This window comes from Peromyscus eremicus, chromosome 10 (assembly GCF_949786415.1).
Source record: "Peromyscus eremicus chromosome 10, PerEre_H2_v1, whole genome shotgun sequence".
Lineage (NCBI taxonomy): Eukaryota > Metazoa > Chordata > Mammalia > Rodentia > Cricetidae > Peromyscus > Peromyscus eremicus.
Window position 1 is genome coordinate 22,779,629 of NC_081426.1, and position 16,229 is coordinate 22,795,857.

Genomic DNA, 16,229 nt, shown 5'->3' on the forward strand with positions numbered 1-16,229 from the left:
CACTACTGGGACTGGCAGCCTTAGTTGTTGGGGTTTGTTGGGGTGCAGCTACTAAATGGGACCTTTGGTAGGGGTCATTAGCACACAGAGGGCAAGGCTAGGAGAAAATGGCCATCTCTTAGCTCTCTTTTCTCAGGCTTCAGACCAGTGTCCTGCCCCCAATAATCCCTGCCTCCCCAAACCAGAGAAAAGATAAAGGATGAGATATACCTGATCCTTGGCATTGCCCTAAGCCAGCACATGAGGCCTCTCTACCTCCTTGTCTCCTCCTATTTTATGTTCAAACAATGAAATTGTCTCCAGCTACCTTTTCACACTTTGGCAGAGCTGGGGAGGGTGGCCCTCCACATCGAATTGAGCACTAGTGTAAGAGATACCAAATATGAGCCTTTTCTATCCAATACTAGAAAATGTGTGTTTAGGACAAAGAATTCAAACCTTTTGCCTCCTCTACCTCGTCAGAGTTTTATGCAAATATTGTAATCCTCAATCCCTGCAAAACATTTGTCTACACAAAGACTGACTGCTGTCTCCAGGAATTTGATGGCCTAGAGTAGTGGACCCTTTCCCTTCTTCCTTTATTTCCTGTGAGCCAATTTTTCTTTTCAGACTAATTAAACGGACTGTGAGGTTAGACCCCAGCCAATGGGGAAAAGACACAGTCACTACCTGAGTTAGAATGCAACCCAAATGCACTTCCTGTCTCCGTGTGTCTGCTCTTTTGAGTGCACCTTTCGATCAAGAGCAAAGTTTGCCTTGTCCTGACACTTCAGTTGGAACGGTGGTCTCTTTATTAGCAACCCTGAACTTACATCTGACTCTAGGATGCCTAGAAAAGGGAAGGAAGACAGAGGCACTGGGTGCCAAAGGGAGACCTATGAAGAAGGCCATGTGGGAAGCCATACTTGGGGCAGAGGAGCTGGGCCACAGTCAAGCTCAGAGCAGATTCTAGTAACAGATGCAACGTTGGCTTCAGGCAACAACCCAGCTGGATACGGGGTGGCCTCTGTGATAGTTGATATTGGTTGTCAACTGTGATGATTGAGACTGGTTGTCAACTATGATGGTTGGTATTGGTTATCAACTGATGGTTGCCAACTGTGATGATTGAGACTGGTTGTCAACTATGATGGTTGATATTTGTTATCAACTGTGATGGTTGATATTGGTTGTCAACTATGATGGTTGGTATTGGTTATCAACTGATGGTTGCCAACTGTGATGGTTGATATTGGTTGTCAACTATGATGGTTGATATTGGTTATTACAAACTGTGATGGTTGATATTGGTTATCAACTGTCATGGTTGATATTGGTTGTCAACTGTCATGGTTGATACTGGTTGTCAACTGTCATTGTTGATGTTGGTTGTCAACTGCTAAATCAGGAATCACCTAAGAGGCAAGCTTGTGGGAACACCTATAAGGGATTTCCTTAACCAGGTTACGTGAAGGGGGAAGACCCACCCTAAATGTGAGAGACAGGTCCAGTGGCAGACAGATAGAAGACAGTTTGAGGGGAAGAGCTTTGCTTTTGCTGCTTGCTTTTGTGTTGCCCTCCCATGTCACCCTAAGGGTCATCTGCCCTAAGTGCACCTTGCTGTGAGACCATCTGCCCTATTGCTGCTGCTGCCATTGCTAACATTAGAGTGCAGCTTCTTTGACCTTCCAGACTGGTAGCTCTCCAGCAACCTTCCAGGCCAGCAGCAGCAGCAGCCTGGGACTACTGAGAGATCCAGCCTCAAGGCTCTCAGCTTCTCCAGTGTGAAGACAGACATTGCTGGACTCCCCAGACCATATAGTATTAAAAAAATCCAATAAAACCCCCTTTAATATACACTTATCCTATCAGTTCCGTCCCTCTAGAGAATCCTAGGAAGTTGCTTGTATTCAGACATTTTACCACAGCAACAGGAAATGAAACTAAGACAGAAGTCCATATTAAGAAGTGGGCTGTTGCTGTGATAAAACCTGACTGTGTGGTTCTTAAGCTGTTGGGATGTTACACACAGCTGGAATATGGAAGAGTTTAAAACTCTGGGCTAGAAAGGCCATTGAATATTGGAAGCAGAGCTTAATGGGCCATTTCTTTGGTATTTGGTAAACAGGAATGCTGAGAGAAATATGGAGCCTGGAGGCCAGGTTCATGGTGTTTCGGGCGGTATCAAGGACTCCATCAGGCACTGGGCTAACAGCCATCTGTGTATTTTGGCCAAAAATCTGCCTCCATTCTGCTGTGTCCTGAGAACCTGAGTGAAGCAGAATTTAAAAATAATGGGCTGATTCACTTGGCAGGGGAAATTTAAAAAGATGAGGGCATTCAGCCTGGTGTGGAGAAAGCAGCTGTGATTATTAAAGAGATCAGCAGGACTGAAGAGACGCCGTCTACAAAGCTCTGCAATGAGAGCGGCGGCCTGAGGGCAAAACTTTCCCCATTATCTTGTAAAAATCCCAACTTATTTAAACGCAAAGGAAGCCTAAGCTACTGGTGTTCTCTGTTCCTTGAACACAACTGCCTGAAAGAATGCTTCTCTAGGGTCAGGTGAAACAGAGATAGCTGTGGTCCAAGGAGTCTGGGCTCCATCCCGAGAGAGTGGCACAGAGAGTTTGGCAGGGTCATCTAGGTGTGCTGGTTTTAAAGGCATAGAGGATGCAAGACTGAGGGAGTCTGGAGTACAGTCGAAGCCTGGCAACATGAGGCAGGGTCGGAGTCCCTGCACAGAGGTCCCAAGAGGCTACTGTGTACTCCAGGAAGCTGTTTAGGTGAGACCTCAATTGCAATGGAGACCCCGGATCTTAGAGAAGCCAGGGTGGAATATCCAGCAAGGAGGGCTGTGGGCAAGGAGGGCTGGCTAAACTGTGAACTATGTGCAGAGCTACAGGGGAAGGTCTACCCACACATTTAGGGGCCTAGCTGGTTACATTATGAGCCTTAAATACTCAATATAGGATTTAGCGTTTGCCCTGCTGGATTCTGGTTTTGCTTTGGTACAACTGTGTCTTGCTACGCCTTGCTTCTTCCATTTTAGAAGAGGCATGTTTACTCTGTGTCAGTATATGCTGGAAGAGTGTAACTTTTTAAATTTGATATTTGGACTTTTACAGTGTTGTTGCCACTAATGACCATGGAAGATTTTTATTTTGGCTGGAATACACTTTAACATGGTCTTGCGCCTATAGGACCAAGGAGTGGAAGGTTATGGCTCAGAAGGGATTTGTGTTTGAGCCTCGAGTTGACAAGGGATGCCAGTAATGTGATGTTGAGTTAGTGTGGTCAACTGGACAAAGTCTGGAATCCTTGGGAAGAGGGTCTCTGGGAATTGCCTGTGGGGGATTAATTGAGGATGTTGATTGATATGGGAAGACCCATCTTAACTGTAGGTGGGGCCTGGGCTGTGTACGTGGAGAAATCCGAGCCTAGCACCAGCACGCATGCATCACTGCTCTTTTGACTGCCCGCGCACAACGCCATCAAGTTCCTGCTGGCCTGACTTCTGTCCTGATGGACTGTACCTAGAACAGCTGTGAGCTAAAAGAAACCCTTTTTCTATGGAGTTGCCTTTGCCAGGACATCTTACTACAGTAACAAAAGGGGGAAGCCTCCCTTGGGAATGACGGGTCCAGGGAAGGCTGGAGGGGAGTGTAAGCATACTCTCCGAGATGACAGCAGACTACATGTCCTAGACAGGAGAGCAGTGGTAGCTGTGCCACTATGAGGATGCTCAGCACACAAAGTTATACATGTCAACGGTGAAGACAGTGCATTTTATGTGTACTTTACTACAATAAAAGAAATCTGAAAAAAAAAAATCGAAGACATGTTATCAATGCAAAAACGCAGAGCTGCTAAGGGGCACTGGGACTTGGTGCTGGAACTAGCAGCTGGGACACGTGCTTGTACCTCACAGTGCTGTGGGATGATGGAAACTTTGTGGTAAGCTGAAGGATCAATGCCCAGTGGGACACAACTCCGTAACTATGGAGTCAGAAAACCCTCTCCGAAACAGTGGCCTAGCCACAGCAGGGGACCTGCACTACCTCTCCAGTGTCCTGTGTTCAGTGTCTGCTTCCTACAGGTCCTGAAACCAGCAAGAACGCACCAGAATAATAAGAATGTCCCTCCAAAACCCTGGAAGGCTGTAGTTTTTGGTGAGCGGCAAGAGGCCAAGGCACCAAACAGAGCTACATCTGAATGGCAGGTCTCCTGTTATTCTAAGAGGAAATACTAAAAGCTGGACTATCCCCACAGTGATGAGGACCATTAGCCCACCTTTCAGTGGCTCCTAGAAGATATCATAGCCACTAAGCCTTGTCCTATCTGAGTGAAGCTCCTCAGACAAGGGCATGTCCACCATCCTCCTCTTCAAACATATGAGAAACATCTCTTCCCTCCTATGCTCCTACAACAGCTGAATAGTGACCCCGGTTTTTTGTTTGTTTGTTTGCTTGCTTGCTTTTGAAACAGCATCTTACAATATAGCTCTGGCTGTCCAGGAACTCCCTCTGTAGACCAGGCTGGCCTCGAACTCACAGAGATCCATCTACCTCTGCCTCTCAAATGCTGGGATTAAAGGTGTGCGCCACCAAGCCCAACTGTGACCATGATTTTGAAACAAGGGAGAGCGCTTTAGGGATACTGGACATGTGCATTGCAAAGTGGCCATAAACCTCCAGTTAATTATAGCCCAAACAAGACAGGGAGAAGGGTGGTCTGGGATATGAAGGGGGTGGGGGTGGGGTAAGCCAGACTGTCAGGCCACTTAGTGACCCCTGATTCACTGGGATCCTCACGTTTACATCAGCTCACTCAGGAGTGGCTCTAAGGCTGCATGGAAAAATCAAACAGCAAAAGCAATCTGTCGGGCTTAACAGTGTCATCCAGGTCCCCAGCAGACACCAGGATACTCAGCTTGATCTGCCCTGCCACTTACTGGCCACAGACCCCAGAATCCTTGATGCCTCAATGTCCTTACCAGCTGAACGGGTCCCTGTGTCTTTGGGATTTCTGGGTGATTTACCTGGATTCTGCCCTGGACCCCAGTGCTGTCCATCCGGCTGGCCACATTGACTGTGTTTCCCCAGATGTCGTACTGGGGTCTGCGAGCGCCGATCACTCCTGCCACCACAGGGCCAACGTTGATGCCTGGAAAATAGCCACAGAAGGGCCTGTGGGCAGCTGGAAGAGTGTCACCGGGCAGCCTGGGCACTGATGCTGTTCCTTGTGAAAAGGCATGCCCTTCAGTCTCGGTTTGAGGGCCACAGAGAGCCAGCCTCCTTTCTAAAGGGGGCCTCCGGCCTAACACAGGTGGCAGCAATCCAAACCAGTCCAAACCAGTCCAGGCTTCCCCAGGTGGGCCACGGGGCAGCCCACCCAGCATCTGCCACCATACCTGCAGCAGCACTGACCAGAAAGAGATGTTGGTACCTCAGTTGACACTTAGAGTTGCTGAGAAAGTTTCTGCTCAGGTTTGCTCACCAAGATTGACCTCTAATTAGGCTCCATCCCCATAACAGAAGGAGACAACCCAGACTTACAACCATCCATTAGGCCCATCCCCATATCAAAGATCGTGCCTCTAAGGGCAGCTCAAGGCGCAGAGTCTGGGGTCACAACCACATTTAAGCCCTGGTGTTCCATTAAATCCCCTGTGGTGATCTTATCAGGAAAAGCCTAACTCTGCCAAGTGGGCAAGATGAACCAGGGTAACTATTTGAAAAGAACAACACTGGTGTAGTTAAGAAAGAATTCTGGCGATATCTTTGCTGTGTAAATCTCCCATCTGCCCAAGGGGCCAGACTTGCTATCTCTGGTCTCAATTTCAATTGTTCTGCGTACCTGGGGCTGGGATCTGGAAGAGATTTAGGGATGAAAGCGCATATGAAATGCACAAGCCTAAGGTCTATATAAGCTAGGGAAAAAATCTTCTATTCCTCACTGGCTCCTCTTTGGGCATTAGCCAGAGCTAGACACATGTTATCATCAAAGATCTTTCTCCTTCTTCCTGAGTGTGTGGAGTGGATTCTCACTAGAAGAACATATTTCTCCATCACTGCCACCTTATTCCTTATACAGAGTCCTGCTCTGGAGCTACCAGGAAGCCTGGCTTTTATGTCACAGTGTGACTTACCTCCAGGTACATCTCCTCTGTCCCCGAACGTGGTAGTAGCTTCCTAGGATATTGCTCAGAGTGGGGGCCCTAGCACCAAGTGCAAATTCAGATGTCCAGAGAGGAGGTCATGAACCCCATCTCTTTCCACAGGTCAGGGTCCAGTTGGCCTCAAGGACCTGCACGGCTCCACAGCATCTCCTCTGGTCCAGGGACACTCAAGTCTGAGTTACCATTTGTGAGAACTCTGGCAAGGTGCTCACCTTCTCTGGGTGGGTTTCTTTCCCTGTAAATGCTCTGTGCCATCCTGGCCTGGCCTGGCCTTAGTGGGACATCTGGTGCACTCTCGTGACAGCCTACAGGTAGCTACCCCTGCCACTGGGGTGCCTGGTCTGCATAGATGCCACTTCCTGCCTGTCTATCTGGGTGTGTGAGGCAATGTTTCTGAACTTCCTCTGAAGTCACAGGCACAAGCCTGGTGGCCCTGGAGGACAACCCTGGGCCACTTCTCAAATGTCTGATAGGATTCTAGGAGCTACCTTTGTGAATCTCGGCCACCTATATCTAGGTAGGGGAACCAGGGTAGGGGCTGACCAGCTTGGAAGTAGAGCCATATGGAACTATCATCCAATCTCCCTGTGGGACCAACCCAGGGGCCAGGATCGGGACAGAGGAATTTCCAACATATCCATCCAGTCTGTACCTTGTCAAATTAGCATTTGCACTGAGCCTGAGACCCAGGAGGAGACTGGTCACAGGAAAATCCAGGGCTGCTCTGCTCAGGGGACACCTTGTTGAAACAGCTTGCTTCTAAGGTCACTGACACACCACCTGCTGTGAAGCCATTCACCTCCCATCACCCTTGCACCCAAGCACAATCAAGCGCCATTTTTAGGGCTACTGGACGTTTGCATTGCAAAGTGGCCATAGACCTCCAGTTCATTGTAGACCAAACAAGACAGGGAGGAGGGAGGTCTGGGATATAAAGAGAGAGAGGGGAGTAAGAACAGAAATTATCTAACTCTAACTCAACTGGATTCTAGTAATGAGTAAGAATTTTTCTGACAGTCTACATCTCAGGTGAGAGCTGAATTTCTTTCTGTTTTTTAGATGTATTTCTTTTATGTGTATGGGTGCTCTATCTACATGTATGCCTGCACGCCAGAGGAGGGCATCAGATCTCACTATAGATGGTTGTGAGCCACCATGTATTGCTGTGAATCAAACTCTGGACCTCTGGAAGAGCAGCCAGTGCTCTTAACCACTGAGCCATCTTCCAGCCCCCAAAGCTGAATTACTAATAGGGTTTGGTAAACAGGAGAAAAGGTCCTGGGTACCAAACAGTTTCCGCTCTTAAGTCACAGCCAAGGAAGGAACTGCCTGGGCCCTGCTGCTGGCTCCCCTCCAAAACCTGTTTTCAAAGGGACCTGCATGCCTTAGCTAGTGACCAGGGTGGTGATGGAGGAGCCTGTGCCCAGGTGAGGAAGAATACTGAGTGACTGCGGCAGTGAATGAAGAGGCTTACTGCGTCTCCTGAGCTGCATAATGAATCCTTACTCCTAAATCCCTTTCTACAGCAGTGCACTTCCACAAGTCCCCTTCAGAGACAATGCTGTCCCCATGTGCTCCTGACCAGAGCAGTCCATCAGCGGCAGAGACTAGTCCAGGGTCACCTACCGACTCGGAGAACAAAGTCGTTGTAGGACTGGTAGTTGATCTCATCCAGGACATCAAACATATCGATGGCAAAGTCTGCCAGCGTGCTCAGGTGGGAAGAGATCGACTTCTTAGCCTAGGCACGAAGAGACAGAACAGTAGTGTGTGGGGCGAGTGCCAACACAGGAGGGCATCGGGGACCACCTGGACAGGTCCTGGGACTGGGATTTAATTCCTACAAAACACAGCAGCCCTGGAAATAGCAAGTGCTCTTGGTACCTGGCTGGGGACACACTGATTCTCTTATTTTACAGGTAGAGAACTCAGAATATTGCCCAAACTATGGCTTCTGTCAGACCCAGGCAGAAACCACCCAACGCCATGCTAGTCTAGACCACGCCTCCCTGGAGGTATAGGGAACAGCACCTGGGACCGGGGTGTTAGGTGCCCAGATGCCCATTTGGACAGTGCTATCAATACATGTTGCAGACAAGCGAAACAAAGACCCTAGACATATGTCAGCGAGGGGTGCCAGCTCCTTCCTGGAGACTGAAGGTGCATATGTGTGAGTGTGACTGGGCAACCAAGTCCTTTCATTTGTAAAACAGTGATGGCCACAAAGGTTTCTAAATTGTATTTATCCAAGAGACTTATTGTCTTCAGTATCAGGGAACTAATGTTCTTAAAACAACATTGAACAGGCTTTATTTTTTTTAAAGAACTTTCATTTATATGCAACTGAGCAGATGACAGGGTCTCCATGTAGTGACCTCTTGCTAAAGTCTTGCATCCCAGCGGCACATCATTTGCTACAGTCAGTGAGCCAATACTGGCATATTACCGCCAACCTACAGCTGCAGTTAACATTAGAGCTCACCCTTGATACTGGATATTCTGCAGGTTTGACGAAGGTATACTGTCATGCATCCACCACTACGGTGTCACACAATAGCTTCCTTGCCCTAAAACCCCTCTGTGCTCTGCTGAGCCAATCCTCCTTCCACCCTACACCCAGAAGCCACTAATTCTGCCTCTGGAGTTTTGTCTCTTTCAGACAGTACCACACAGTACCTTAAGGTCACACGGTGTCTCTTTGTCATCTGCATACTTCTATTTAATTTTATGGACATGTCAGAATTTCTTTATCTAGTCACCTAGTGAAGGGAATTTGTTCACTTCCAGTTTTTTAATGATTATGGGTAAAGCTGCTGTGACTATTTATGTATAGGCGTCTACGTGGATGTGAGTTTGCGTCTCATTTTGGTAAGGACCAAGGACTGCAATTGTGGGGGTATATAGGTAGTGGTAACGGTCTAATTGGCTTTGTAAGAAGCTGCCAAACTGTCTCCACAGAGGCCAGAACATTCTGCATTCCCACCGGTAAGGAACAAGAGTTCCTGCTGTCCCTCGTCCTTCCCAGTACTTGGTGGTATCAGTGTTCTGGACTTTGGCTGTTCCAATAGGTCAGTGTAGTTCTACGCCAAAGCTTTAATCTCTTCCCTAAGAACTTAGGATACAGACCTTCTTTTTATGTGCTTCCTTGCCTCCGTGGATCTTCACTGGTGAGACACCTATCCAGATTGCCCACTTTTTAACTAGGTTGGCATTTTTCCTATTTATTAATCTTATTTTTTTTTATTTTAAATGTAAGTCTTTTATCAGCTAGGTGGCTTGAAAATCTTCTCCCAGCCTACAGACTGACTGTTCATTCTCAACAATACTGCTTACAGAGTAGGAACTTTTCATTTAATGAAGTTTAACTAACCTTTTCTTTCAGGGATCATGCTTTGGGTGTTATATCTAAAAAGAACCATCCAAAGTCAAGACCATCTAGATTTTCTCCCATGCTATTGTCCAGAAATTTTATAGATTTTTTAAAAAATTTACATTTAGGTTAATCACTGGACTCAAATCAATCTTATGAAAAGTAGAACATCTTTACCTTAGTTGTATTTTTGCATATGAATGTGCAATTGTTACATTAAAAATAGAGATCAACTAAGCATAGTTATATGTGTCTCCTTCTGAGCACTCTATCCTGTTCCACTAATCAGTTTGAAATATCCCCCAGTACACTACACTGTCATGATGGCTGTAGCTTTCTAGTTAGTTCTCCAGTACTGCCTTGGCACTTCTGGATCCTTCGGTTTTTCAGTATAAATTTTTTAAGTTCAGTTTGTCAATGTCATGAGCTATCCTGATACAGTTTTGATTGAGACTGGATGAATTTCATTAATCAAATTTATAAGCCCTGATATCTTGACAGCAGTCATCCTTCCCATGCAGGGACACAGAATAGTCTGCCTTATAAAGATCTTGCAAATACCATGCTATATTTATACCAAATATATTTATATTTGACGGCTAATATAAATGGTGTTGTGTTTGTAATTTCAAATACCAAGTGTCCATTGCTACCACACAGGACTGACTTTTACATCTGAACCCTGTATCCTGCAGTCTTCCTATGCTGATTTATTAGTTCATTAATTACAAGAGTGTCACTCGCCCATCCCCCACCCTACCCATGGTTGGTTCTTTCAGGTTTTCTACATATATAAAATCACATCATCTGCAAACAAAGATAGTTTTCTGTCTTCCTTCAAAGTACATATGTGTTTTATCTCCTTTTCTTGTCTTTTGGCCTTAGCTAGGACTTCCAGAACGCTGCTAAATATTAGTGGTGGGAGAACAGAGTATGGTAGTATACACTACAGTCCCAGAAGTCAGGAGCTGGAGGAAGGAAGATTGGGATTCTTTGCCAACTTGGGCTATATGGTGGTTCAAGTCCAGACTAGACTAGTTAGCAAAATCCTGACTTTAAAAATTAATGATAATACTAATACCAATGCTGGTGAGAAGGATATTCTTGCAATGCTTCTGATCTTGGGCTGGGGAGTTTTTCTCCATTAGATACAATGTTAAGATGTGGGGTTTTATGTATGTCCTTTGTGCAGTTAGAAGTTTCCTTTTTTCTGAGTTTAATAACTTTTATTCAGGAACGGGTGTTGAAGCAAATGGATTTTTTGCATCAATTTTTAGGATCATATGTTGACAGGGTGAATTTCAGAAATTCATTTTGGAATGTTAAACCAGTCTTACATTATCTGGAATAAATCCATGGCCCTTGTGTAGAATTCATTTTACTTACTATCTGATTCAGTTTGCTAATGTCTGGTGAGGAATTTATGCATTTACATTTATGAGAAATAAACACTGATCTGTGGTTTTCCTTTCTTGTGATGTCTTTGTCTGGCTTTGTTGTGAGGGTGTGACCTGGGATGAGGAAGCCCTCCCCCTGCTTCTGTCTTCTGGAAGCGACTAGAGGCAACTAGCATCCTTCACCCCTTAAATGTTGGACACAATGGCCTGCTGACTCCGCTCTGGGAGACTGTAATCACTGAATCAATCTCTTTGGTAGCTGCAGACCCACTTCATTCTCACATTTCCACTTTGTGGGGAAAAGTTTTCAGCATTCCAAGGCCGGGAGCTAAGGGAGGTAACTGGGGAGAAGGGCTTGAGGTTGAGGGCTTTCCTAAGGCTGGGTATCTAGAAGGAACTGGCCAATGGCAAGATAGCCTGGGATCTTCTCCCCTAATCCAACACAGAGAAACCAACCCCAGTATGGGGACCTGCCCAGGGTGCCAGAAACATCTGCAACAGAGCTAGGCCCAGGCCTGAGCATGTGGCCTGGGAATTACTTACCCTGGTTCCTGCTGTGGGCGCCAGCCCCACGGCAGCCATATAGGTACTCCCAATGGTCTTAATCTTCTCCAGGTCCTTGTAAAAGTCCTTGTCCATGAGCTTTGATTAAAATACAAAACTGTTAAACATCATAGAACACTGGAGAGATGTCATAGAGTCATCATCCACGAGGGGGCAGCAGAGGAGGTGGCCATCAGATTGTTGCACAGTGTCGGGCAGTATATATGAAAGAGGCATCAAGGAAGCATAGGACAATCTACGTCCCTGAAGCCAAGCTCATAGTCACTGGGGAGAAGAAGATTTCCAGTGCTGGGGGCAGGCACAGTGCCTGGTTGGGGAAGGGCCTAGAGGTTCCCACCTGTACACCCGGAGTGGAAGCTGCCCAGCCCTGGTCCCTATCTTAGAGTCAATATGCTCTGTCTTAACTGTCACAGCTGTCCTGGACCCTAATGGAGACACAGCAGACACAAGCAGGATTTGGGTCCAAGAAGAATCATCCCTGCCTCCCTGCAAGGAGATGCTGTTGCATGGCCTCACCTCATCGAAGTCGGCAATGATCTCATTGAGGAGCCGCAGACACTCAACCCCCATGTTGTTGCCGTCCAGCTCGATGTAGAAGTCATTGAAGTTGGGGATGGAGGCGAACATGACGCCCACTTGGGAATAGGACTGGTAATAGAGGTCCTGCAAAGGTCAAAGGGGTCAGCCCCACCATGCCATGCGAGGTATGGCCAAGCAACAGGAGCAGCATTTGGAAGGGGGGCGAGCCCGGCCACAGGGGCAGTTGGTTCTACAGACACACTGGAGGCTCCAGGTCATTCACTGCACTGCATGGGCAAGTCCTGAGTGGTCAGTTTTGTCCTTGAGCCTAGCGAGGTGAGGGAATAGCAGGTAAGGGGGATCATGGCTCTAAAGGTCAGCTGAGGGCACAGAAACACCAGCAGTTGCTTCCGGCCGGGCAGATTAAGGCTGAACCTCCAGGCTTTGTTCCTGCCCCTAGAACCTTAAAAGCCAGCCTGGATTTCTTTGCTTATGAGCTTGGCCTTTGTAAGCATCTCCCTTGTGCTATGCTGGTGACTGCAGTAACTGCTGCAGGCAAGGCTGTGAGAAGCTCTAACCAAACATGCCCTGCAGACAAGGGAAGGAAAATCTCCAGACGTTTCAAGCAGACATAACAGATAAGTTATACACACAAGCACGTTCTGCTTTTTCAGTACATACTGTCCCCAAATTAGGAAAGCGATTGGAAACGATCCAAACTTGAAAAAGAGGTTTTCCTCTCCGAATTAAAGCCCACTTTCCTCCTCTTGTGTGTGACGAACACTACACCCAGCCCACACTCAAAGGGAAAGTAAGTGGAAGAAATGCACACCTGCCAACCTAAGCTCCCTAGAGTTTCCTGGGGGCCCAGAAGGGATCCATTTCCGGGGGACTGGCAAGGAGACCAGGCAGGGAGCTGAGCAATTAAATCAGGGGATTCTGAAGGTCAAAGAGGTCTCCAGTTGCAGATGAAGCAGAGGGCCACGGAGTGGGCCATGCTGAGCCAGCATTCCAGCTACAGACCGGGAAGTCCTGTCACCCAGCAGGCCCCGCGAGGCCCTTCCACTCACCATGTTCCGGGGATTGGACATGAGGAAGTGCTGTGCGACGTGGGCGGGCAGGAGGTTGAAGAGGATCCTCTTGTTGTCCAGTTTTACTCTCTCCATGTCATCCCGCTCCTCTTCAGCCTGGGGGTCACGGGTCATGAATCCCAAGCATGCACAATGTCCTCACCCTCCCACCATGACACCTCGATATAGGAAAGACTGGGGGTGATAAACTGAGGTGATGAAGGATTTACCAATAAGTTTGCTTAGGAAATATTAAGTTACACAAAGTGGACTTTAGCTGAAGGAGCGCGGCCTCTAATTTACCCGAAAGATAAAGAGCGCACTAAACAGGCTTGTTAGGAACCGTAAGAGATACTGTGTGCCTCTAACATAACTGAACTTCAGGCTTGCTGGGAACATGTTCCTGCTAAGATTTGTTCATCAGGATTACTGCCAATTAGGTCCTATTTCCATATCAAAGAACATGTCTATATCTTGGTTCTCTCACCAAGAAGAGCATAATTCTGCCAGATAGGATGACCCAGGTAACAACTACTGGGAAAGAACAATGTTGATCTACAATAAAAATAACTGTGACAATATCATTGTGTAAAAATCTCCAATTTGTCCTAATTGGCCAGACTTGAAGTTTTCTGTCTCTGTTTAGTTGCCCAAAGTGTAACTTTATATGTGGAATGTTGATGTTTATGGCCTATATAAACTTTCTGTTAAAAGTTTCTGATCATGGCTGGTTTCTCTTTGTGCATTAGCCAGAACAGGATGCACGTTAGTCAAGGGCTTTTTCCTTGTTCCCCAAGTGTCTACAGTAAATTCTCATGGTAGCAGGGAGAATGCTGCTTCAATCTCACTAATCACCCATGCAGGGCTCTAGATGTAGGGGTGGTCCACATGAATACTCTTCATCTTTCACACCAGACACATGGACCAGAGCCTTAATGCAGGATTAAAGGATTCTCTGTCCCCTCACTGTAAATTTCAGTGGTTGATAATGGTGCTCCCATTTTCAGGGTCTACTCCCCAAATCCCATTCCTGTCTCTTGAACACCTCTTGCAAACTTATGTGCCCACTCTAGACTGTGCCAGCCCCAAGGCAGGCCTCTAGTCTGCCTTGCCCAGAAGACTCGGCACCAGGTGGCTGATACCTACCTCCCTAGGACACCATATTACCTGCCAGAACTTCTGTTGCCTCCACAAGAACTCACATCCTACTATCATTGGGACAAGAATGTTATGAGAATTGGTCTGAGGTGGATCCAGCACATCCCAGTGAGTGCATGTTCTTTGAACCAGAAGCAGGGGATGAAGCACTAAGGACTGCCAGCCAGTCATAGTCTATTTATCATGAACAGAGCTAGGAAAAAAAAGGTCAGGGATGGCCCTATGCATGGGCCACCATGAGGCTCCAGGGTTGCTATCAGTGGGGGCTAGTGGCCTATCTTATGCCAAAGTTTTCAGAGAGGGAAGTTGTATATCTCTGCTACAAAACTTGACCCTCAAAAGGATTTGGCTTGAGAAATAGTCTATGTATGTGTGTTAGCATTTATGAACATTAAACTCTTGGTATAGTAGAAATGCCACCAGAGTGCCTTTGATGTTTGGGGCCTGCCATGGAAGTCATCCATGGGCCACTCCCATGTGGTATAGTCAGTGATGTACAGGGCAGGACAGACACATTTCTGTGCTACAGCATCTTTTCATCTATTTTTAGAACCACTGTTCCTAGGGCTGTATTTGTCAAGGGCTTTGGGGAAGGCTCCTCTGCTTTCCCTAGAGTTGACTTTACCAGTTACACGCTGCTAGATTTCCTGTTGTGACACCACCAGTCAACGCAAGACGTAGTGATTTCAAGGAGCATTGTGAGGAAGAGTTGTGACCATAGTGTGAAAGTCCAAGCCTAGTGCAGTGGGCCCTAAGTGATTTGTTTTGTCTTTTGCTTTTAAACAAGATCAATGAACCAGCAGAACCCCATAGAAAGGGGCAGACTGCAGTGCACAGAAACACAAGAAAGAAAGACAGCCCTGGGCCCCAGACTCCAGGTCAAACCAGAGGTGACACTGGCCGCCACCACCCACACAGGCTGGAGCCCACTCTGCAAACAGAACGACATGGCCACTGGAAATTCTGAAGGGGGCTCAGAGTCCATGACCTCTGTTGGAAAGAAAAACAACGTAAGGGGACTGGGCATGCTTTTGCCCGGAGTCACTGTCAGGTGGTTCTCTGGCAATGAGTGTCCCATGAGTGGGTCTGTGACTTGCTCTGGGTCTCTCTCAAAGGTCAGTGGCCTCTGACTTCCGGCCTCAATCTTTTCATCCACCGTTCCTGTCAACAGAACATTGCAAACACCCTCTTCTCCATAGGAAATGTATTACTAATTATAGTTAACATGCTGAATACTAGTGCACCCCAAAGGAAAGCCTTTAAAGGGTAGAATTAAGATGGAAAAATATATATTAAAAATAATAGCTTGGTTGTATTAATGGCACAACATTATTTATCCTCTCTAAAATAATTATTGTTACTATCAGTAACACTTTAATAAAAACAACAATGTAATTGAATATTCTTTGCTTAAAAACAAAATGTTTTAATAATCCCTGACTTCTGGAATGGATGCCAAGGGAGAAAGGATAGTGAAAATACAGATAAAACAAAAACAGAGGGAAAACACTGGAGTTGGAAAGAGTCAAGCGTGTAGGTGGATAAGAGATAGGAAAGTAAGGTGTTGGCAGAAGGGTTAGCCAAAATAAATGGTGAGTGAATGAGCTATCCAGAAATCTACGGTCCTACAACCCAGGGGGAAAGTTTAATTAGAGCGGACAGTAGAACATGAAAGGAGACAGGGGAACGGTAAGGATTAAAAGTCGAAGTGTGAATAGAAGATGGGAGAAGAGTTATTAGTTGTTCTGTTTGTTTTGTTTTTGAAACAGAGTCTCTCTATATAGTCCTGGCTGACCTGGAGCTCACAAGTAGCCCGGGCTGGCCTTGAACTCAGAGAGATCTTCCTGCCACTGCCTCTGAAGTGCTGAGATTCAAGGTATATGCCACTGTACCCAGCCCCACACAAAAGTGTAATATATGTTCTTAAATGGAAGTCAAAACTTCCTTTTATGGTTATGATTAATATACTTTATGCAAGTATATGAAACTTCCAA

The 16,229-nt window shown here is 46.6% G+C and overlaps 1 protein-coding gene across 1 annotated transcript in view; it reads right to left on the minus strand.

Annotated features, from left to right (window-relative positions):
* Adcy1 (adenylate cyclase 1) overlaps positions 1 to 16,229 on the minus strand; it is a 122,269-nt gene that overhangs the window by 2,244 nt on the left and 103,796 nt on the right. The window contains exons 15-19 of the mRNA XM_059275024.1: positions 13,078 to 13,194; positions 12,005 to 12,151; positions 11,468 to 11,566; positions 7,784 to 7,898; positions 5,018 to 5,142 (exon numbers count right to left, since the gene is read on the minus strand). Of these exons, the coding sequence (XP_059131007.1) occupies positions 5,018 to 5,142; positions 7,784 to 7,898; positions 11,468 to 11,566; positions 12,005 to 12,151; positions 13,078 to 13,194 (603 nt within the window). The remainder of the gene's footprint in view (positions 1 to 5,017; positions 5,143 to 7,783; positions 7,899 to 11,467; positions 11,567 to 12,004; positions 12,152 to 13,077; positions 13,195 to 16,229) is intronic.